Source organism: Enhydra lutris, unplaced genomic scaffold (assembly GCF_002288905.1).
Source record: "Enhydra lutris kenyoni isolate GAN:26980312 unplaced genomic scaffold, ASM228890v2 scaffoldscaffold28, whole genome shotgun sequence".
NCBI lineage: Eukaryota > Metazoa > Chordata > Mammalia > Carnivora > Mustelidae > Enhydra > Enhydra lutris.
The window spans coordinates 24133929-24158324 of record NW_019154112.1 but is presented as its reverse complement, the minus strand read 5'-3'; the positions used below and the strand labels follow the sequence as shown (position 1 = coordinate 24158324).

Below are 24396 nucleotides of genomic sequence, written 5' to 3'. Positions count from 1 at the left end.
TTATGTATAGCTTAAGTTATTTATTCACTTAGATGGTTATTGAGGGCTAATTATATGCTTAGTGTTGTTGGGTATCCAAAAATAATCCAGGATTTGGCGTTACAGTCCAAAAAGAGAAAAAAAGGCATTTATTTTAAAACACAGAAATACAGAGAAAAAAGTGATGAGGGTTGCAAGAAAGTTCCAGGTAACCAGAGGAGGCAAAGATATCCGGCAAGAGACTCTGGAAAATCTTGAGGAGGTAGCACTCATAATTTATTCAAATGATCTAAAATGTTCTGAGGGTCTGGTTTGTATAAGCAATGGTGCTAGGACCTGGAAAATGAATACCAGTAAACACAAGCCCCTGGTCCAGGGCACAGAGATGTCCAAGGATAATGATATTACTAACCTAAAGCACAGCTGAAATGGAGAGGAGATTAGAGCAGCAGCGAGGCCGTAAATTATTAAGGGGCCTTGCAAAGAGTGGAATTCAGTCACGTGAGACATTCAGGCAGGGGAGCGGAGCTCGAGTGTGCAAGGCAGGGAAGGGGGGGCACCTCTAGGACTGCACCAGGCCGGGTGCAAGGGAGCACGTGGGAGATTAGTGGTGAGGGTGAAGCAGGCTGTGGTGTGGGCACTCAATAGGTATTTTTCACAGGGAAGGCAGCACCAGGGCTGCTGTTTGGCTGGGGGAATCTGGCTGCAGAGCGAAAGATAAGCTGGGGGCAGAACTTGAGGGCAGCTGGACTGAGAAGATGCCCCAGACATAGCGGGAGGGTCACCACTGGCTGTGCCATGGAGTTCTACAGGATTTGTGGCCAGGGAAGGAGGGTACAGGAGAGAGAGAGAGAGAGGGAGGGTAACACTGAAATTTAGCCTCAAGGCTGGGGCGCTGGGATTCTGGTGCAAGTGTGGACAGGAACGGAGAACGGGGGAAGGAAGCTAGGTGGGGGTCAGCAAATCACAATCTCTGTCAGGTGTCAAGTCCAAAGTGACAGTGAGGGTGTCGGGAGAAAATCTCACAGGTGGTCTAAGTATGTGATCGCAGGCCCAGGGAGGGTTTCAGTTAGGAGACTTGCGAAGGGCTGCAGGAGTCGTAGCCAGGAGGATAGAGAAGCCCAGCGAGGGAGGTGGGGTGGCCGAGAGAGGAGCAGAGAGAGCCGTAACACGTATGCTTAAGATGAAGAGCAGGAGGGACAGAGGCCGCCACATCAGCGGAAAGGGCAGGGAAGGGCCACTGAGGTCGAGGGAAAGACTGTAGGACTAGCAGGCGATCCACAGGGCTAGGGCTGTGTGGGTTCAGGACAGGAAGCGAGGGTGGGGGGAGGGGCAGCTGCTGGCTTCAGCCCCCAGGCTTTTGTTCAGGATCATTACCTTTTTGGGTGTCCCCAGCAGCTGGCAGATTTTGAAGATGGTGTCAATTTCACTGGCCCCGGGGAAGAGTGGCCTGAGGGTGTACACTTCCGCCATGATGCAGCCCACGGCCCAGATGTCAATGGGGGAGCTGTAGCTGGTGGACCTCAGGAGCACTTCCGGAGCCCGGTACCTGGAGGGCAAAAGATGCACTGCCGGTTAGTGCGGCACAGGCCAGAAGTTCAATGAAATACCACCATCCATTCTCAGGGAGAGATCTTCTCTATTTCTAATTGCTATCTAGCTCCGTGGGGTAGGTGGACCCTGGATGGCCTGGCCTTTGTCGGGGCTGCTGTCATAAAGTAGTGCTTCTCTATTTCATGGTTTTTCCTACTGAGCATTTCTCTGCAGGACTCTTCTGTACGGCACCCTTGAGAAACACAGAGTGAGAGTGAGGAAAAGGAAAAACAGGAGAAAGAGAGAACATAAACTTGTCTGCAGGCTACTTCTTGGTCATGGCCAAGTGCTTAAATGTTTCCGGTCTCAAAGTTTTAGCAATAGTCGTTAGCTGGCTTTTTAGAACAGGTCTTTGGAGAATCTTCTACACAACTCTTTTAGGAAACGGTCTTCAGTAAGGGCTGTATATGAAATATTATTTATATCATGGAAAAGCATCACAGGCCTCCTTGTAAAAGGATTTATAGCCCAATCTTTTAAACCTGGTACAATGCCAAGATACCTACAAATATGTGTTTCAAGCTGCAGGGTTGCTCTCAGTGAAAAGTTACTTATTTGTGACATTAATGTTATTCTCAGTATAATGGTGTATTTTTAAAGAAGTGCAGTTAAGTAACTTGGAGGAAAGAGGGCTTACCATCTGGTAGATACATAGTCTGTGTATGGGGGTCTGGATCGGATTTCTCGGGCCAACCCGAAGTCTGCAATTTTCACAAGTTCCGGGCCCATGCAGAGGAGGTTCTCAGGCTTTAAGTCCCGATGGAAGAAACCTGTAGAGAGAGAAATCCCAATACATGTTTGCTTCTGCATTACTCTTTGTAGCTATATTTCTCTTTTCATAAATAGCTGTAACTTGAGAAGTAGCCTGGAATGACACCAAAGGCTCTATGCACAGGACTTCTTTCATTGCCCACTGATGAGTTCGCCAAAATGTAAAACAATTAAAAAACTGATCATCCTTTTTTTCCAACGTAGAAAACAGCCTTAAAAACATCATGGGGCGCCTGGGTAGCTCAGTGGGTTAAGCCTCTGCCTTTGGCCCAGGTCATGATCTCAGGGTCCTGGGATCGAGTCCCGCATCTGGCTGTCTGCTCAGTGGGGAGCCTGCCTCCCCCCTCTCTCTGCCTACTTGTGATCTCTCTCTCTGTCAAATAAATAAATAAAATCTTCAAAATAAATAAATAAATAAATAAATAAATAAAATCTCAAAACTCTGGGAGCCCCTGGGTGGCTCAGTTGTTAAGCATCTGCCTTCAGCTCAGGTCATGATCCCAGGGTCCTGGGATCAAGCCCTGCATCAGGGTGAGATAACTTTGCAAAAAGAAATTGTCACCCACCGGGGGGTAATAGATAGATAGATAGATATCTCTTTCTGTATCTATATCTATCTATCTATCTATCTATCTGTCTATCTCATGCCTACACTGCCCACATCAGCTAGAAAGAATTTGAGATTAAAACCATTTCAAAAGACAAAAGTCTTACGAGTTTGAGAGTTTATATCACAAGAAAAACACAATTACAATTTCTGTTTAAGGAACAAGGGATTTAAGAAGGGACCTACTCGTATTGAGATTCTGGTGTATCACAACAAATATTTCAGAGGTTTAAAGCTTATTACTTTGCCTAATGAAGAAGCAGAGGTATCTGCAGCATGTACTGTGGAAGGCAAAGACAACTCACCAAATGGGAAGCCCATCTCGGCTACCACAGAGCTCTGGGGATGTGTGCAGGATATTCAACACGTGAAATTTCCAGGTGCGCTCAGATACCCACTGATCAGTGATAAACGCCTCAAAACCCCAAAACTTTCCACTTGTAGAGAGCATCACTGACATGGCCATCATTGTGCATGACTCTCAATGGCGGTGGAACAACAACACTGAGTACACAACTCTGTGAAAGCTGCTGATGGTGTTATTTGTTATGTGCTGTTTTTAATCAATGTTATGACAGTTGGATCCCAACTAGCACATGATGGGGGGAATAAAGAGCCATCACAGAAGAGCTACACTATTCCTTGACAACCTCCATGCTGAAGATGCTCAGATCTACGTCTCTGACATGCCTTTCCCACCCTTCTCTGGACTTCTGTCTCCACTGGGGTTGCAGCTGGATATCACTGTCTCATCAACCTGTCCCAAACCACTTTTTTCCTCTCCCAAATCATCTCTCCTTCCCAAACCTCTGATAAGATATCCTGGTTCCCTGTAGTTGTATTGGACCCTTTCCAAAGAGTCATGGAATTGTGTTCCATTTCTCATCCAAATATCTCCTGTCTGACCCTTCCTGCCCCTTTTCAGTCCTCCCTCCCAAGTCTTTGCTCTCCTCATCTATCCCTCTATTACCACTTGCTGGCAGGCCTTCCTCGATCAGCTTCTCTGCAGTTCCTCACCTCCCGATAATTTAAACACTGTCTTTCCTTGTCACTGCCCCCCCCCACACAGCCTTCCATGGCTCCTCTAAAGTTATTTAATAAGATCGAACACCTTTCAGTATACCTAGAGATAGACTTTTCTAGTACTTATCACCAGGATGTATAAAGTATGTTCCCATCAGGTAAAATTCCTCATTTCCTTCAGGTTCATTGTATCTATTCCCAATGTCGTACCCTTGTTCCTTTTTATCTATGTCAATCCCAATCTTTGCTATCCTTCAAGACCTACGTCGAGTTTCTCCTCCTCCAGGAGGTCATTTTAATTATGCTAGCCTTCTTCACTCACTCATCCAACCAATAAGTGTTCACAGAGGGCCCACTCTGGACCAGGCACTGTGGATTCAGAAGCAACCCAAATGGACACAGTTCTTGCCCTATAGACATGATAGGCTCTTCCCTCTGAACTTGAGCAGAACTCTGCCATTTTCCGGTACACTGACCATCTCTCTCTGATTAGATGGAGCACTTTAAGGGTAGAAGCCATGATGCTATTTTTTCTGAGCGCCTAGCACTATGGCGGGAGCATGGTGATCTCATAAGATAGTCTTACTGACAGAACCAAAGACTTGAATAGGTATGTAGGGAATGTGAAAGAGCTCAATGGTGACATCTACTCTGGCCAAGTTGTTGGGGGCAACAGAGAGAAGACCAGGAGGCAGGAAGCCTCACCAAACAGCAACTAAGAAGTGAGAAGAGCAGTGACCCTGAAGCAGTGGGGGAGACCCTGAGGGCTCAAAGCAGGAAGTCCTCACATGGGGGGAGTTCCAGAAGGACTAAATCCCCCAAACCCTCTCTGCTGTAGAGGAAGGGGAGGGCGATTGTGACATGGTTATACTTGAACATGCACTGGAGGTCATGTATCATGGAAAGCAACACTGGTTGGTTTTTTAAGAATTATTATTAACACATAATGTATTATTTGTTTCAGGGGTACAGGTCTGTGAATCATCAGTCTTACACAATTCATAGCACTCACTGTAGCACATACACTCCCCAATGTCCATAACCCAACCACCCCATCCTCCTCCAGCAACCCTCAGTTTGTTTCCTGAGATTAAGAGTCTCTTATGGTTTGTCTCCCTCCTGATCTCATCTTGTTTGTTTGTTTGTTTGTTTTTTTAAAGATTTTATTTTTTTATTTGACGGAGAGAGAGAGCAGGAGAGTACAAGCAGGGGAAACAGCAGGCAGAGGGAGAGGGAGAAGCAGACCCCTGCTGAGCAGTGAGCCTGATGCGGGACCCTATCCCAGGATCCCAGGATCATGACCTTACCTGAAGGCAGCTGCTTAACCAACTGAGCCACCCAGGCGCCCCGAAAGCAACGTGTTTTTTTTTTTAAGACCCTCCCCTCTGTTCATTGCCAGAGCTTGGTATTAGGTCACACTCCAAACGGATAATATTATGGCCTAATGATGGATCTGCAGGGGAATGGTTAGCTAGAATGCACAAAATAAATATAATTACAGAGCACATAGAAGGGGCCGAAGCAGGGTGCCTGGTTGGCATAGTCAGTTGAGTGTCCCAAATCTTGGTTTTTGGCTCAGGTCCTAATCTCAAGGGCATGAGACTGAGCCCTGTGTTGGGCTCTGTGCTCACTGTGGGTTCTGCTTAAGACTCTCTCTCCCTCTGCCACTGCCCTGCCACCTGTACTGTCTCTTTAAAATAAATAAATAAATCTTAAAAACAAAAAACCACACAAATAATTTTCAAAAAAGGAGGGGCTGGACATATAGAAGGGATCCTATATATTCAAGGGGGCCACAAGTGATAAGAGGAAGTACTTCCTTCTCACCAAAGGCTGCTTCTGTTTTCCATAATCCAAGGCATTGAGAAGATCAAAGGAGTCCCACCCGGGTTAGACCAGAGACAGGCACAGAGACTTTGCTACTGGCATGCCATCTGAGTATGTGTGTGCGTACGCCTACGTATCTCCTTTGTGTGGAAATGTGTATGGAAAGAAAAAAAAATGTAGTATGTCTATACTCCATTGCTTCATTCTTTATTCTGCCATCATACCGATATATACCCTATGGCCTTCTTCACAGCACTTCCTTAAGTATCCTAACCAAATTAATAATAACTGAAACCTAAATTATAGTAAGAACCAAACTTGAGGCCGTCAGCACATTCAAATGGTAATTCAGTATTAGTCAAGGATAGCCTTTAAAATAAAAGAAAAGAATTTTCTGATGTGGATAAGTTTGGATGGCTTAGTATCAGACGAATTAGATAAAGATGATCAACGCACACCAGACTGGGCAGTTTCTAACTCAGTATAACTGAGTCACCACGTTGGGACCCTCTGTTCGTCAGAGCACCCTCCAGCTCCCAGAAGGCCTGGTTGTATGCTCCCATCTTGGAACTGATTTAAGAATATGCAAAGACAGAAGCAGTTACCAGAGAGTCATCTTTCATCAGTGCACGCAGGAAAACTCCTGTGACCCTGAAAAGCTATGAACTGTGGGACCATGGCCCCTCTTCTTAAAACTCAGAGCATTAAAGAAACACCAGTGAAAAAAAGAAATGGCAAACATCATTTTCTGACTGAACAGATGGGAAAACTGAGTCATTGGTTGGTGACGGGGGTGGGGGTGGTTAATTATTCTCCATCCTACCAGAAATGGGCTAGTGCCATTGTACTGTTGGACTCTAGTCTGTCCCACTCAATCTATATGGTTAAATCTTGACTTGTGATTCCAGTCCTCCCTTTGACACTGTTTTTCCTCTTAGACTCCCTTTTTCTCCTCTACTTGGGCTAAATTATTATTTCCAAACGCATGTGGCCTTTCCCTCATCATGAATCATTTGTCCTCCAGCGTCCAAGCCTCATGGCGAGCTCCCTCTGCCACCATCTGTAACACCCACCTCAACGAACTAGCACCTTCGTTCCATCACTCTGACTTGTACCACGATCCAAGTGTCACTCTCACACTGCGGACCTCGCACCTTGCTTCCTTGATAGATCATGCCCCCGTGAGCACTGACCACCTCCTCGCATTAGTCAAGCTCCCTCCTTTCCCTCACTGCTAGCTCCTCTTTAACCCCACCAGAACAGATACACTCACAAAATGAGGAAAATGAAGATCTGGTCCCCCCCCACCTTGTATCTCTGTAAGTATCTGTCAGTGATCTATAGATCATACTTTAGGCCCAAAACAATCAGAGGAACACTGGCTAGGAAAAAACTTAACTGCAAACAAAGCCTTACAAATGACTAATGAAAATTGTATTGGTCAGGTGACATATGTTGTTTGTTATATTGTATTTGAGTATAAGCCTTTATAACTAGGAAGCATTCAGGAATAAGTCTTTAGAAGATCTAGCCCTCTGCTCTTTTCATGACTAAATTGGCTACTATTAGTCTTATACCTATTAGTTCTATTCCTTAGTAATTAAAACTATAAAAGACCCTGACATTCTGTATATTTATTTTTCATCTCTATTTTAAAAAAGATTTTATTTATTTATTTGACAGAGAGAGAGAGGGAAGGAAGGAGGGAAGAGCGCACAAGCAGGGGGAGCGGCAGGCAGAGGGAGAAGAAGCAGACTCCCCACTGAGCAGGGAGCCTGATGTGGGGCTCGAACCCAGGACCCCGGGATTACGGCCCAAGCCGAAGGCAGATGCCAACCGACTAAGCCACCCAGATGCCCCTATTTTTCATCTCTATTTTAACAAAATATTGTAATTTTCATGTAAGAAGCAATGCAGCATAGTGGTTAAGTGTGCGGACCAGTCAAATCTCAATTCTGTTCACTGTCTGGAAAATCACTTAACCTCTCTGTGCCTTACTTTCCAAATCTGGAAATTGGGAAGAAAACATTGAGGGCTTATTTTGCAGAATGTAATGTGTTAATTTTATAAAAGTTTTAGAGCCATGTTGGGCACGCTGGCCCCTTGTGAGACCTTGTCATCAGTAGTATTATGAATCCTCTTATCCTCTCAATAGGGGGGCAGGCAGACACCGCTCCATTTTTTGCATGTAAGAATTAAGGCTTGGGAAGCTAGCCATGCACTTCACCTATGAGTAGGTGGTGCTAACCTCTGATCCAGTGCTTAGCTAGGTATGTGTTCTGCTGATGTGGGCACTGGAGCTTGTCACAATGAGACCACTTCTTCCTCTGGGCTTCTGATTCACAATGGAAACCCATACAGATGGTTCATTCAGACATCATGCGACAGCAAAGTGCTAGTAAGATAAGAACCTTCCTCTTCAAAACTATTTGGCTTCCAGAAGACAGGAACAGAACTTCAACTTAATTTCAGGGCACCCCCATGCCAGTCAAGTAACAGAGGGATCTTCTCTTTAATCCTGGCAGAAAGTGTGTGGTGCTTACTTTTCATTAACAACCCTTGGGCAAGGAAAACATCAAGCCACAAAGAAGGCTTTTTCCCCTCTGCCGGATTCTGTTAATGATGAACCTGATATGAATATATGGAAATAACCAGGGACTACTGAAACACAAGGAATTTACATGGCACACCTTCCTGTGATGGAAGTTGTTAGTTTCACAGATATTACTGAATTTAAAACTACAGTGTTTTATGATCATGAAGACCAATAGGACAGCAACACACAGAAGGGCCATGGGCTAACCCAGGTCATGCTCTGAAAGACAGTGGTGAAACACAGAAGCAGAAAACCACTTTTGGGGGCAAAACATTGTCCTCCAAGCCACTTAAGGTGTTTCTGATTGCCTACATGGGTAAGTGTGAGCTGGGCATTTCCAAAGGCAGGTCAAGGGTGAAACATGGTTTGCATTAATTATTTAATTGCAGCAAAGTACATATGCTTTGGCATTGCTCAATCAGCACCAAGTGGAGTCACGTTTTCATTCCCTGTGGGGGGTAAGTACTCAGTGACATGAACTATGGCCATAGCAACTACCTATAGCGCTCTTCTCCCCTCTCGAAGGAGTCTACTCCCCAGGGACAGAATGCACCTTCTTACAGTAAGAACAAGCTAACAAGATAAATCTGTGAAGTGCTTGAGATGATTTTCTTTTCCATTACTGGAGCAAAGAGATAGTATGGAGTTCCGTGTGCACTTAAACAAAAGCAAGTCAATGATATAAAATCAACTGTTATAATATTTCTGAAAATCATTTATCAATGAAAATGACCTGTAAAATTAATATCCCTCCAACCAACAATTATTATCACTATTTTGTTCACCTCTGATTCTCTGTTTCTCTGTGAAAGAAGGCAGGTTCTTCTAGTAAAGCACCGCAAATGGGCACAGATCCCTGAGCTAATCTCCACCCCACTACTTTGTGGCAGGGGGGCCTTTGGCAGGTCTTTCAACCTCTCTGAACGTCAGTCTCTTCTTTGGAAGAATAGATACCATCTGTCCTTGCTCACTGAGAAAGTGGGAAGGAAGTAAGTTGGATGACAGATGAAGTGTTATGAAGCTCATGCTAGAACTGGGCACTTAACAGCTGGGGAAAAGCATCCACAAGAATCTTTGGGAATAGCAATGGCACTGGGCTTGTAAAAACAGAGGTGGTCTGACTTTACTCCATGACCTGAGCCTTCCCTTGCGCTGTCTTCATACACGATCTGAGTGTCCAAGGCGGGTGAGGGAAACTGACGGCGTAGAGTTTCCAGAAGCTGTGGTGTCACATTAGTGTCTGGAAGCTACATTACTGGATACAAATATGCATGTGTGTGTGTACACACAAGCATTCGCGGCTATGGGTGTGTGCAGGTGTTGGGGGGAGGCGGCATACATGCAGGTACGTGGGCTTGTGTATGTGTAGATGCGTATGCACAGGCACGAGGCGTGTGTGAGAGCATGTGTGTTCATTTGATGGGATCAGGTAGAGACCCAGGCAAAAAGATTACAAGTCCTTTCTGGCAACAGAAAACCTGAGTTTCATGAAAAGGAACCCAGGGACAAGAAGAGAAAGCCAATGAATATTCACTTTCTCTTAGGTCCACTACTCAGTTTCCAGGACTGAGTCAACAGCCTGAGTAACTAAGCCATTATGTTACTGTCCCTGGGTGAAAACATTCTGGTCGACCTTTCCCTTTTGAGAATCTCATTGGTTTCTTGTCACTTCCTTCTGCTGTAGTAAGTTACCCTTCTCCCCCAATTTGTCCCTTAGCCACCATACCAGTTTTTCATGTTTTGCAAATTCCATCCCTTGTGAACCCTGGTGACTGAAGGCTCTATCAATGCCAGCAGAATCAGGCTGACTGTTTACTAAAAACTTTTTCCTGGAATTGGTTCACAAGTGGACTCAGTCTTGCATTATTACTCACTGGTTCTTCAGCATGTGCCTGAGGCCAACATGGATTTGCACAGAGAGCCTCTGTCTATCTGTCTGTGCTTTGTTTAGCCTCTACCCGAGGGGCTGCTTAGAGGTTAAAGACAGGCTGGGAAGGATCCCAAATGATTGTGCAACTGGCTGAGGTGCGATGTCTTTTCTACTCTCTGCCAATTTGTGTCAAATCAGCGCTGACCGTGTTATCAAAGGGCTTCCAACCATTACCCTACTGGGTAATGAAACTCATCCGATGGTGCAGTATTTGCAGTGGCAACATCTTCAGACTGGGGGTGAACTGAACAGCTTTCCATCTCTGCAAGATCAACTGCTTGGTCCATCTGTCTTTCAAGTTAAAGTGCCTTCAAATGACCCCCTACAGAACTCCTGGCTCAACTGGGGGACACGTCCATCCCATGGCTCTAGGTTCACAAGAAGGTGGGTCTGTGTCTAGTTAGTAGCAGAGACTTAGTAACGCTCCAGATGTTTGCTGGAAAATATAGCCTCAGAGTCATTGCTACTCAGCACCTTTCAAATCTTCAGCCATGGACAATAGTCTCGGACTTCCCGGGGGTGTGTGGCCATCCATTCCTTTAGATATTCTAAATCGCTCCTTGGACCATCCTTTTTTTTTTTTTAAGATTTTATTATTTGACAAAGAGAGAGATCACAAGTAGGCAAAGAGGCAGGCAGAGAGAGAGGGGGGAAGCAGGCTCCCTGCTGAGCAGAGAGCCCGATGCGGGGCTTGATCCCAGGACCCTGAGATCATGACCTGAGCCGAAGACAGAGGCTTAACCCACTGAGCCACTCAGGCACCCCTGGACCATCCTTACAGTGAATCATACTGGTTCCCAGCAGGACTGTTTTCTCTGACCAAGTGATATAACTGGCCTAGAATGAGGGACATGACATGAAACGGCTCTGTGCAAACTGTCACTGTTTACCATGAAGTCACATTACATAATGTCCCCTCTAGAAGGATTCATGAGATAAACCTCTTTGGTCTTAGTTCCAAGAATAGTTCTGCCTCTCTTGGGCAACTGGACTATTTTTACTGGGGGTGGGGGAACTACTTTGGACGTAGTTGGTCATGTTTCACATTTTGCATTGTCAGAAAGCAAGCTCAGAATCAAATCTATAGCCTATTTCTTTTACTGAAATAGAACTTGCAGGAACACATTTTGCCGATTAACTTCCCCCTTTAGCTCTATCCATACCTTTTGTCTTTGTCTTTCTTTGCTAACTTTTTGTTTGTTTTATTTTGTTTTTAAAGATTTTATTTATTTATTTGAGAGAGAGAGAGAGAGAGAGCACAAGCAGGGGGAGTGGCAGGCAGAAGGAGAGAGAGAAGCAGACTCCCTGCAGAGCAGGGGAAAACTGTTATGGGGCTCGATCCCAGGACTCCGGGATCCTGAACTGAGCCAAAGGCAGTGGCCTAACCCACTGAGCCACCCAGGCGCCCCACCTCTTTGCTAACTTTTAATTCATTTTATTTTTCTGTGTTGAATAAATTTTGTTAGGCCATTTTTGAGGGCTTCTGAACTGAAATATAATACATCAGGAAAATGAGAAGCCACAAGGAAGTGGTAATAGTAGATTAAACATAACGTGTAAATGTCTCTGAATCTTAATCTTAGGGGTCTTATTAATACACCAGATAATGGGCAGGAATAACTGTTAGATCTATAAGCAGTGAGCTTAACCTTAAAGCCTAAAGAATAAGAACACACAGACATGATAAACAACGAGAAAAATTCAGAAATCAAGTTACAAAAGAGAACATAACCCAAACCCCACTGCCAGCCTCTCAACCCAGCAACCTCTTCTGGGAGGCAGTCACCAAAGACCCTGATGCTTCCTGTACCTTCTACCTGATGACAACATTTCACTGCTGTTAAAAAGCACAGTACTCTAAATCACCTACCGTGTTTGTGAATAAATGCGAGTCCTTGTAATATCTGGTACATGATATTCCTTATGGCAGATTCAGGAAACAACTTATTTCTGGATGGGACAGAGGAGGAAAAAAGTTATAAATCTAGATTTACATATGGAAACAAATACTCTATGTTCCTGTTCTTTTGGTTATACAGTAGGAATTTAAGAAAACGTTTGCTTACACACAAATGTGACCAGATCCTTTGATAACAAAGACCAAAGAAAAACAACCATTTGTCCATACAAGACAGCTACCTTGTCAACACTGCTGTATTGGTATATTGGCAATTGGTATATTCAGTTATGTTACTCAGAAGAAAAGATTAAACATTTTATGGGAGCCACCCCTCCAAACCCTCTGATCTATCATATAAAAATCTTCTCTCTCCATAATATGAAACTTGAAAAATTTGTAATGGGGAAAATCTGAGGTCTTCCAGATGAAGTCCTTACGAAATGTAGTGGATAGTCGGGGATAGTGCCGTATTCCCCTCCAAGTCGGGCAAACCATGCTGCTTTTCTGATGTTGGTGACCATGAAGACTGTATTTATTGACTGAGTTCATTCAGAGAGAAGCTGTGAATGACGCTCATTTGCCACTGAGAAAATATCCCCAAGAAGTTCCACGTGGCTCACTTTAGTTCAAAAGTTCAAAATGACCATAGCAGGCAAGTTTATTAGTTTCCTCTTCCCAGCACGTAAGCCCCTGCACCCTGTACAGCAAGAAGGGAAGTTTGAGAAACCAAGTTCTCGATGGAGGCCTCAGAATAAACGAGGCCATTACACTCTGACCTCTAGTTGCTCTGTCCATATGTCCTCATGGGAATGGAGAGCTGAAGAGTTTCTTTTCAATCTCTGAGCTTCTCTGGGTGAACAACCCATTGAAGCATGAAAATGGCTGCACTGAAAGTCGCTTCTGTGAAGCCATCCCGAGGCCTCCCGAGCAGGAATGTGGCCTGGGCCCCTCATCTACTGGGCGGCTTTCAACAAGGAAGCCTAAGCAGCATTAAGTACGATAGACAAAAGCAAAAAGAAAACACATGTACTTTGTGGTCTTTATTTCTAAGATCGTGAAGACCAAACTGTACCTTTCCTTAATGAGCTGGTAAAGATTTTCCTTCATGTACTCGAAGATAAAATAAAGATGATCATTTTCCCTGATAACTTCTTTTAATTTTACTACATTGGCATGGTTGAGCTTCTTTAAAGACTGAAAGGAGAAACAGAAAAAAATGAGAGAAAATCTGTTGCTGGAAAAGAAAAGCAGTGGCACGTATACTTCGGAAGAAACATCTAATTCTAGAACCACAGAAATGCCACAATTCCCATTTCATTGACAATACATGGTATTTCTCCGAAGTCAATAATGACTTCATTAGCAAAGCCATTGTGATTAGCTGACTAGCCAGTAAGTACTTGACCATGACGGGTATTTCTGGCCACCTGCTGCACCGGGCAATGGGCTTGGGCTATTTTAGGCGCACTCCCTCCAGATGATGGAATTCATGCCATGAAAATGGCCAGAAGGGAACCAATGGGAAGCTGAGGCATTGATCGTTTTAGTATTAGAGAAGGCAGCTGCTCTGGGCCGAGATGACCAGCCAACAGTCTGCAGACGCTTTGAACGGGAAATTGTTCTCATAGACAGAGGCTGATGGCCCGAGGCTCTCAACTTCGTTGGACTCATGTGTGTCCATGAGGCACACAGCAGTCCTTACGATGGGTGTTTTATTTTTTTTTTAATGTTTTATTTAATTCAAGTTAGTTAACACATGATGTAGTACTGGCTTTCAGAAGAGGTATTTAGTGATTCATCACTCACATGCAACACCCAGCGCTCATCCCAACAAATCCCCTCCTTCATGCCCATCCCCCATCTAGCCCATCCCCCACCAATGTGAGTTTTAAAGGAGAAAGGGGGAAGAGGAGAAATCTCGGGGCACATGGGTAGCTCAGTCATCCAGCATCTGCCTTCGGCTCAGGTCATGTTCCCAGAGTCCTGGGATCGAGCCCAGCATCGGGCTTCCCACTCAGTGGGAAGCCTGCTTCTCCTTCTCCTGCTTCCCCTGCTTATGTTCCTCTCTCACTCTCTCTCTCTCTCTCTCTCTCTGTGTGTGTGTGTGTGTCAAACAAAGAAATAAAATCTTAAAAAAAAAAAAGGGGAGAAATCTCATTGCAAAGCACCCCCCATCCCCCCGCCCCACCAAGGTGAGAAGGGAGAAAGAGCTCTGCTTTCAAGAACAGCAAAGGCAAAAAAGGGCAGGCAGGTGATGAGAAACGAGGGTGGCTCAGAAAATGGGGTGTGACCTGATTCTTTACCCTTGTGCACGTGCAGTTCTCCTGTTCCTGACGCATCCACCTGTCAACTTTTTTCTGTTTGCATCATTAGTTCTGTTGATGGTGAGCGAGGATACTTTTTTGTTTGTGAGCAGTGATCCTGTTCATGTACCACAGCCAGGGAAACTGCAGCTTTGCTCACCAGATGGTCAGAATTTGATTAACAGTCTCCTGCAAGGGAGCCTCCAAGGGCCATGGGCCAGTGGGATGAGCCCTTTAATTCCAAAAGCCTTCTCCTCACAGAGAAGTGACTCCAATGATAATACATTGTAAAGCCCTCCTGATCTTTGAATTTCCTTCCAAAGAACACTTCTTTTATAAAATACACACGGTGGCTGAAGACAAAAAGGTGAACATGAATATCCAAATCTAGAAGGACACCCAGTAATCATGCACCCAAGGAATGACAGCTTGGGAGTGTTATAAACACATTGAGTTACTTCAAGCCACAAGGAAGAGAGAGGAAATATGGCCAGTGAATGAGAACAAAATCAAAGTCTTCTGGAGCCTCTTTCCTGAAAGACAAACTCCTGCCAAGAAGCCTCTCAGGCAGGAAGTCCTCTACTGAAGGCTGGATCCTTCTAGAATGACCCAACCAGGCCAACTACTTGTTTTAGTTAGGCTGATTTCCAGGTTCTCCATGAGTAACAAACACAAACATTGCTTAACTCATAAGTATTCAACCCTGCAGCCACCTTTTCGATTCACTTAAAATGCATCCCAACCACAGTTGACACATGTCCAGCGGGTGAGCCGCAGAATGAACTGGGCAAATTCAGTCAGAGGAAAAGGAAGGAGGTTTTTTAAAGCTTTTCAAGAGGAGGATTCTAGGTAAGGAGCAGAGTACCTTAAATGCTTGGGCTGACGTATGTTTTGAGCATGAATTACTGATTCAGGGCTCATAGCTGTTTCTGCGTGAGTCCCATGGACAAGTAAAGTCTTTATTGGTTTAATATAAAAGGGATGAATTTTGTGTGGGAGATTTTGTGTGACTCATTACAGGGAGAAGGCATCTTATTTAGGCACAGGGAAGGTTTACAAGGAGAGGAAGAGGCAGGACAGTTAGAGCTGAGAAGCACAAATAGCAGATTAAACCCAGGTCAGCAGTCCAAGTGGAGAGTGTGGATCCCCATTTGGGTGAAGGTTCTTAACAATCAAACAAAATTACAACGAACTACTCCTCAAGGGTGCCCTGGGGCATGAGGCACAGTCTTTGCCTGTAAGGGGCAAACAGCCTAATTAAGAAGAGAGGGCATGAGTGCAAAAATCTACAGAACAGAATGAAGGAGATTTTATTAGGGTCAAGAGAATGACAGAGACAAGTTACAGACAACTTAGAGACAAGAAACAGAGACAACTTGGAAATGTTTCAAGAAGGAGTGATCAGCAAACTGAATGGTCAATGAGTGTATTATTCTCAATGTAACTTGAAGGAAGAGTAGCATCTTGATGAAGTCAGTGGGAGGGAAAGGGTATGTCAGGAGAGAAGCCCTTCTTAGGTATGGATGTGTGAGTGGAATGGCGTGGTCTATGCCTGAGGGACGAGAACCGCCCCAGTTTGGTTCTGAAGGAAGCCCATCCAGAAGACTCCAACAGGGCAAGTGGGCAGAGAAGATACTGGTTGGATGCCAGATGTATATATATACGCCTTGAAGCCTGACAAACGTGGGTCTGAAACCAAGCTTTGTGGCCTTAGAGTTGTTGTTACCTCAAGCACGTGACTGAGTCTCTGGGTCGCAGCTGTTCTCAGCAGCAAACCCAAGGTACTAACAGTTTCCTCATGAGGTAATTGTGAGAATGAAATAAGACAGCGCATGTGCTGCCTGGCTCAGAGTAGCATCTCAGGAAATAGTAGGTAGTGTGTGAGCAGCTTAATGTCACCGAGATCATTCTGGGGACAGCACACGGGGTGGAGGAGATGTGGAGGAAGTGAGGTCACAGAGGCCACCTGCAGTGAGCTGCAGTTTCTGGGTGAATGGGTAAATGATCATTAGCAGAAGAGGGAGAAAATAGGAGCACTGGGGGAGGCAGACATTCTAGAAAATTCAGGTACTGATATCCACGAAGCAGTTGGATATGTGGGCCTGAAGCAAGTGTCAGCAAACTTTTCTTAAAAGGACAGAATATAAATATTTTAGGCTATCTAGGTCCCTGCCACAAATACTCAACTTTGCTATCAAAGCATGAAATCCTCCATAGACAATATGTATGTAAGTGGACAAGTGTTCCAACAGAACTACATTTAAACAGGACGTGGCCATTCATCAATCTCTGGTCCAATGTTTACAAAGAATAAAAGATCTGACGAGACCACTGAAGTGAGGGAAGTAAATGAAATTACTCGGGAGGAGACTTGGAGCAAAGGAGAACACCGCTAAGGATGAAATGTGAGAAATCATTGCTCTTTAAAGGGTGAACTACAGAGCACTTGGTAAAGGCAAGAACGATGCAGGACAGGGGCTCCTGGGTGGCTCAGTTGGTTAAGCAACTGCCTTCGGCTCAGGTCATGATCCTGGAGTCCCAAGATCGAGTCCCACATCGGGCTCTCTGATCAGCAGGGAGTCTGCTTCTCCCGCTGACCTCTCTCCTCTCATGCTCTCTCTCTCTAATAAATAAATAAATAAAATCTTAAAAAAAAAAAAAAAAGAGGTAGGACAGTGGGGCAAAAAGCACAGTCACACAGCCCTGGGAGAAGACAGCACTCAACACTGCAGGCAAGAAAATGCCTAAGAAAACGAACTGGAGGGGTGCCTGGGTGGCTCAGTCAGTTAAATGTCTGTCTTTGGCTCAGGTCATTATCCTGGTGTCCTGGGATTGAGGCCCACGCCAGGCTCGCTGCTCAGTTGATCAGGGAGGATGGAGGGTACATATATTTATTTAGAGACTGAAGAGAAGGAGCCAGTGGAAAGGAAGAGCTTAAAGAAATGGGAAGGTTCACAAGAGCCGAAAGGTAGGAGCAGCCCAAGTGTCCATCAACGGGTGAGTGGATCAACAAAACGTGGCATATACCTACAACTGACTAGGATTTTGCCTTAAAAAGGAAGGAAACTCTGACCCAGGCTATGACATGAACCTTGAAGACATGAAGCCAAGTGCAAAAAGCCAGGCACAAGAAAGAAGTACTGTATGATTTCTCCTTACCTGAGGTGCCTGGAGCAGTCAATTTCATAGAGACAGAAATTAAAAGGGTGTTTGCCGAGGGCTAGGGGCAGAGGGGGCGTGGGGGTTGTTGTTTAACGAGTTCAGAGTTTCAGGTGTGCAAGATGAAGAGCATTCTGGAGGTGGATGGAGGTGAGGCCCATACAATACAAATGTGGTAAATACCACTGAACGGTGCACTTACAAATTCGTAATATGGTAAATTTCACATATGTGTATTTCACGACATTTGGAAAGGGAAAGAATGTTAGTGGGAAATGTGTGAGATCAGAATAAATCTGTGGTTTAGTTAACAGTAATATACCAAAATTTTAAAAAGTAGATTTCTTAATATTTTAGCAATCTTCTCCTTTGAGCTATTTGTTGTATAATGTTGTTATTTGCCCCCTTTTGTTGGCATCAGTGGAACAATTCAAACAGAATGACTAACACTATCAACCATAAATCTAAGCAGGTATAAAGTTATTTTAATCAACCATACATAAATTATTCCCTGGTGTATTAATAAATACCTTAACCTCCCGAAGGTTCATGCATTCCTCCCAGGAATAAAACTTTCTTTTCATTCTAAAAGAGAACAAAGAAACAAATAATGTGTTATTCTCAGTAACAGGCTCAACTTTCTTGTTTAAAAATGGTTTCATTCAGGGGCGCCTGGGTGGCTCAGTGGGTTAAAGCCTCTGCCTTCGGCTTAGGTCATGATCTCAGGGTCCTGGGATCGAGTCCCGCATCGGGCTTTCTGCTCAGCAGGGAACCTGCTTCCCCCCTCTCTCTGCCTGCCTCTCTGCCTACTTGTGATCTCTATCTGTCAAATAAATAAATAAAATCTTAAAAAAAAAAAAAAAAAGGTTTCATTCAGGGATGGGGGAGGGGGATGGATAAACAAAAAACCCCAAAACCTAAAAAACCCAAAAAACCTCAAACCCAAAACAAAACAAAAAAATGTTTTCATTCTGAATCTAATGAATAGTGCTTAAAGCTGGTTTCAATTTCCACCAAATATTATACTATCCAAAACATTCATTTTAAAATCTGGCAGTGCAATCAAACCTACATCACAAAATTTCCCAGAGGTGGTACAGGGCAGGGCAGGGCAAGACCTCTCCAGCTGTCTTGCTCCATCACAAACTGGCTAACCTTGTCTTGGAGGCTAATCCCTCAGGCTTCTTTGATCTACACTAGAGCTTTCTAACAGAACTTTCTATATTGATGGGAATGTTCTGTGCTGTCTAGTATGGTAGCCATGAGACTACACAAATCTGGGTAGAGAGTACTTGGAATATGGCTAGCATAACATAGGAACTCAACTTTTAATAAAATTCACATTTAAATGCCCTATGGTTACTTGCTACCCTGTTGGACAACACAGTTCTAGACCTTCTCGTGCAGGGATTGGCAAACTATCACCCATGGGCCATCTGTACCCCACCATCTCTTTAAATAGTTGGGGAAAACACATCAAAAGAAGATTAAGAATTCACGACGTGTGAAAATTTTATGAAATTCACATTTCAGTTTCCAGAAAGTGTTTTATTGGAATACAACCACACTTATTCATGTACAAGTGGCCTATGGCTGCTTTTACAGGAACGCAGAACTGTGTTGGGGCCGAGACCATATGGCCTGCCAAGCGTAAAATATTTGCTGTGTGGCCCTGTACAGAGGTTGTTTGCCAACCCCAGCCAATAGCCTGAGGGGAGAGAAAGAGAACCCTACAGGCTAACCGGAAACTCAAGTTTCAAGGTTCCACCTCTCATCGCCCTGCAATCACATGGTCTCACTGGACTCTTCCAGCAGCCCAAGGGAAACAGATGGGACAAGGAAGGAAATGAAGAAACAGAGAAGTCGTGTGATTTTCCCAAGGTCTTCCTGCTGGATAATGGGAGGCTAACTTGAATCTTTCCACCTCACACACTCTGTCCCCACTGTCACATGGTCTGCTGGTGGAGTTTACGCCCCAAATATTCTTTAGCCTCTCCTGCATGGCAGGGGCTTTGTCATGCACTAGGGACACAACGGTGAGAGGGTCATCCCTCGTGGGCCTGACACGGTGGCAGGAGGGTGGGCAATTAATCATCACTTTCTGTGCTGAGTGCCAGGGAGGAAAGGCACAGGACACCATGAGGGCAGATCCCAAAGTAACCGAATTTAGTCTGGGCTATCAGGAAGCACTTCTTCTTTTTTTTTTTTTTAAAGATTTTATTTATTTATTTGACAGAGATCACAAGCAGGCAGAGAGGCAGGCAGAGAGGCAAGCAGAGAGAGAGGGGGAAGCAGGCTCCCTGAGGAGCGGAGAGCCCGATGTGGGGCTCGATCCCAGGACCCCAGGATCATGACCTGAGCCGAAGGCAGAGGCTTTAACCCACTGAGCCACCCAGGCGCCCCAGGAAGCACTTCTGAAAGAGATGATGTTTTAATTAAGACCTGAAGGATCAGCAGAATTTAGCCCCTGGAGGCAGGAGGCAGGGAATATCAATGTGAAGGTTAGGGGTGGGAAGGTATTTGACTTAAAAAAAAAAAAGGTATCTGATGAGTTCAAGAAGCTGAAAGGCCAGAGTGATAAAAATGACGTCAGCAGGGGTTAGTGACAGGAGGTCAGACTGAAGAAAACAGGGAGCAGCCAAGCGACGCAGCATGTTGTAGGTCACATTCAAAATGGGGGGCTTGATTCCTAAAATTGATAGGAAGATATTGCAAAATGCTGTGGTTTGGGTTCCTCTGAAAGCAGAGCGTGAGGCAAGCACTTGGGTACAGGTGGTTTATTTGTGAGGTGATTCCAGGAAGATAGAGCAAGGACCAGGGAAAATGGAAACAGAGACACGGGAAACCCATTAAAGTATATGTTACTGAGCTGATACCAAGGTGTGCAATTGGGGCTTAGTCCTGCTGGGGGCCTTCTATTGGTCTGTATGGAGGGTGCCCTGGTTGAGATCTCCCATATGCTTCTGGGGGTAAGGGTCCTGGTAGTGGGCATAGAACTGTACACCGCAACACACCGAAATCAGGCGGGGCGAGGTGATGCGATGGGGCAGCAGAGACACAGTGTTTGGTGCAAAGGATTTTAGACAATTAGATTCATGTGTTTAAAGTAATCCCTTCAGACTGGAATGGAGAGGAGTAGAACGGAACTCAGGAACCCTAGAGAGGAGATTATTCCAGTGGCAGAACTGGTAAATGATAACAGGTTGAGTGGGAGGTTGGCAGGGTGAACACAGAGCAGGAGGTGGGTCAGATAAATATACAGTAGTCGGAATCTACGGGGCTAGGTGGCCAATGCTGGGCATCCAGAGGGAGGTCAAGAGGATGTGCAGGTTTTGAAGGAATGGTGGTATCATTTTCAAGATAGGGAACACTGAAGGAAAACAGGTTTGGGGCAAGAGAGGGAAAATGTTGGATAAAAGCTCAGTTCGGGATGTAATGAGTTCAAAGTGCCTGCAGGGCATCCAGACGGAGATGTTGAGAAAGTGACTGGATATAGATGGGTATGGTGGGCAGGTCCTAAAATGATCCCTGAAGACTCCCACCTCCTGGTGCCTGGGATAATGCCTCCCCTTCAATGACCTGTTTCTAACCAGTGGAATACAACAACCTGAGAGGAGGTCACTTCTGGGATTAGTTAACAAAAGCAAAAAGATGGGACTTCCACCTTGGTAGAAGCCTCTCTCACGGCCTTCATGGCCCCATCTTGAAGCAAGATGCCAAGTTGTGAGCTGTTCTTTGGAGAGGCCCACATGGCAAAGGATGGAGGACAGCCTCTAGCCAACAGCCAGCAGGAACCGGAGGCCCTCAATGCAACCACGAGGGAGGTATGGAATGCTGCCTGCAATCACGTGAGTAAGCCTAGAAGTGGATCCTTTCCCAGTCCAGCCTTCAGCCAAGACCCCGGCACTGGTCAACACCTTGACTGCAGCCTCATGAGAGACCCTAAAGAATTCACCTAAACTCTGAGATCATAAATGTGTATAGTTTTAAATGACGAATTCTTAGTTTTAAACATAGCAACAGATAACTAATACATACTGCAAAGGGCAAGTAAACAGGGGAGAGGAAGACAGCAGCCCCCAGACTACCACCATGTGTACCATGTGTAAGTGACCCAAATTAAGTCACTTAACTTCTCCGAGTTTCAATCTCCTCTCCAATGAAATGTTTCTAAACCTGCTCGTTATTATGTCACACTAGGCTAACACTTTGTTTTATTTTCTTTTCTTTAGGATAAGACCCTTTGAAAAAGTACTAGTGCTGTATGCAAATCTAAAGTAGGGATGTGTTTAAGACCTCTGCCATGAACATTCCAGAGCCGAAAGTTACCTAGCCTACAGAAATCAATGTCTAAGACTTTCCTCCAGGGGCGCCCGGGTGGCTCAGTTGGTTGGGCAGCTGCCTTGGGCTCAGGTCATGAACCTGTAGTCCTGGGACTGAGTCCCTCATCAGGCTCCCAGCTCCACGGGGAGTCTGCTTCTCCCTCTGATCTTCTCCGCTCTCCTGCCTTCTCTCACTCTCTCTCAAATGGACAAATAAAATCTTAAGAAAAAAAAAAAAAAAAAAAAAAAAAAACTTTCCTCCATGCATCCTACCCCCCCCCCCCTTTAAAAATTTTTCAGTAGTGAGAAATGCAGAGGGTAGAGTTAAAATGATGTTGACAATGTGGAGTGGAAGATGAACTGATGCAAGTGGAGAATAAAACTTACTTTTTAATGGCAATCAGTTCCCCAGACTCAATGCTTCGTCCCAGTAGGACGGAACCGTAGGTTCCATCCCCGAGTTGCTTGATCGTTGTGTATCTATTCATGGTGTGCCCGCTCAGGCCAGACACTCATCTCAAGGCCGAGGCGGTGCAGTCCTGCAGAGGCGGCAGGCCTCCCCGGAGTGTAACCAGATTTTTCGATGGCAGCACCAGCACAAGGTATTCAATAGAACGTGACTATCTCCCAAATACATATTTTCAAAGATCAGTCTTCTGCCTGTAGAGACAAATGTGAGACAAGGGTAACTGCTAATGTGCATTTTAAGTTTGTGTATTTTTATTGTTTAAATTGGGGCTCAGCAAATGACAACCCCCCCACCTGTTGTTGTAAATAAAGTTTTATTGGAACATGGCTATGGCCACTCATTTGTACATTGTCTACAGATGCTTTCACACACAAGAGCAGAATTCAGCAGTTGTGACAAGGACTATATGGCTTACAAAACCTAAAATATTTATGATCTGGACATCTATGGAAAAAGTTTGCCAACCTCTGGCCTAAATAAGGCTCTTTTTAATTTTTATAAGATGAGAGATACCACTCTTGGAAAGTGAATTTATCACTGACTCAGAAATGAATCAATTGCAATTCAATGCTTTTCTGCTGACCAGCCACTGTGGGCAAACACGGCATGAAAACTACGGTCGAGAAAAATTGCCGAGCTACAAAAATCTGTACTAAATATACCGTGTTCTGCGTAATTCTGCTACGATTTACAATGTAACAAAGCCAAGAAATGTTAAAATTAAAGTTCTCCCGATACAGAATTTACATGTACTCCACGGACTATTTGTGGCGAGGCATCAACAGTATTATTTTTACTACTAGACATACAGAAGCTAAACAAGGAACAACGAATTTCTTAAGGCCTGTATTTAGGGTGTGCCCTTTTAAAAGTCATTCAGTTATGTTTTCTTTAATAACAAATTATGGTTTTGCAATTTATAAAATTGAGTCATTCAATCTGCCTATAATAAAGAAAATGTAGTAATAAGTTAAGTGATTGCAATGCTTTTACATAAACAATAATAAATTATAAATACGAAAACAAAGGTTTTTTTATGGTTTTGTTTTGTTTTTAATGTAAGCTCTACGTGCAACATGAAGCTTGAACTCACGACCCTGACATCAAGAGTTGTCGCATTCTCTACCAACTGAGCCAGCCAGGCACTCTGAGGAAAATAAGGCTGTCAAACTAATTATCTGAAAAATCAAAAGATCAGAAAATACTCATTAGAAGTATGTGAACTTCTGCATCTAAATCCAGTACATGCAACTTCTCCTTCCAGAAGAATTCCAATCAATAAATGCAGAAGGAAAGAGGGAAATAAAAAATTCACTGTTAGGCAAATACCACAATAAGATTTGTTGCAGACAACAGTCCTGATGGATGCAAATATGAGCGGATGAAAGGTTGAGGAGAAACAGGATACTTACATAGTTTTGAAGTATCTCTAAGATACTTATTAACTTCAAAGGGAAAGATGGTAACTCCATAGGGAAAAATCCAGCAGAAACTTTCTTACCCAAAGCAATCAAATTCAGTATCACCATTTATAAAACTTACAACCTCATGAACCTTGAATATGTTATGAGAAGGGCACCTCCTTTCCATGGTATTCTTATAAAAAATGCAGAACCTCATTCTATTCATAAGAAAACTTCAGACTAACCCAAAATGAGGGACATTCTACAAATGACCTATAGGCGTCAATAGAGTCAAGATCATAAAAGGCAAGGACAGGCTGAGGAACTGTGACAGGATTGGAGGTAATGAAAGAGATGTGACCAGCTAAGTGCAATGTGGGATCCTGAATAGGACCCTGGAACAGAAAAAAGACATTAGTGGAAAAGTTGGTGAAATCTTAATCAGGTCTGCAGCTTAGTTAATAGCAATGTGCCAACGCTAATTTCTTGGTTTTGATCATTGTTCTTTTGTTAC

At 44.4% G+C, this 24396-nt stretch overlaps 1 protein-coding gene across 3 annotated transcripts in view; it reads right to left on the bottom strand.

The window, feature by feature from the left end:
- The window catches only part of LOC111152293 (intestinal cell kinase), a 59155-nt gene that overhangs the window by 14643 nt on the left and 20116 nt on the right, over positions 1–24396 (bottom strand). For all 3 annotated transcript variants that reach the window (XM_022510770.1, XM_022510768.1, XM_022510769.1), the window contains exons 2-7: positions 22398–22670; positions 18219–18273; positions 13299–13420; positions 12197–12276; positions 2210–2342; positions 1357–1528 (exon numbers count right to left, since the gene is read on the bottom strand). In XM_022510770.1, the coding sequence (XP_022366478.1) occupies positions 1357–1528; positions 2210–2342; positions 12197–12276; positions 13299–13420; positions 18219–18273; positions 22398–22498 (663 nt within the window). In that variant the 5' untranslated portion in view covers positions 22499–22670. The remainder of the gene's footprint in view (positions 1–1356; positions 1529–2209; positions 2343–12196; positions 12277–13298; positions 13421–18218; positions 18274–22397; positions 22671–24396) is intronic.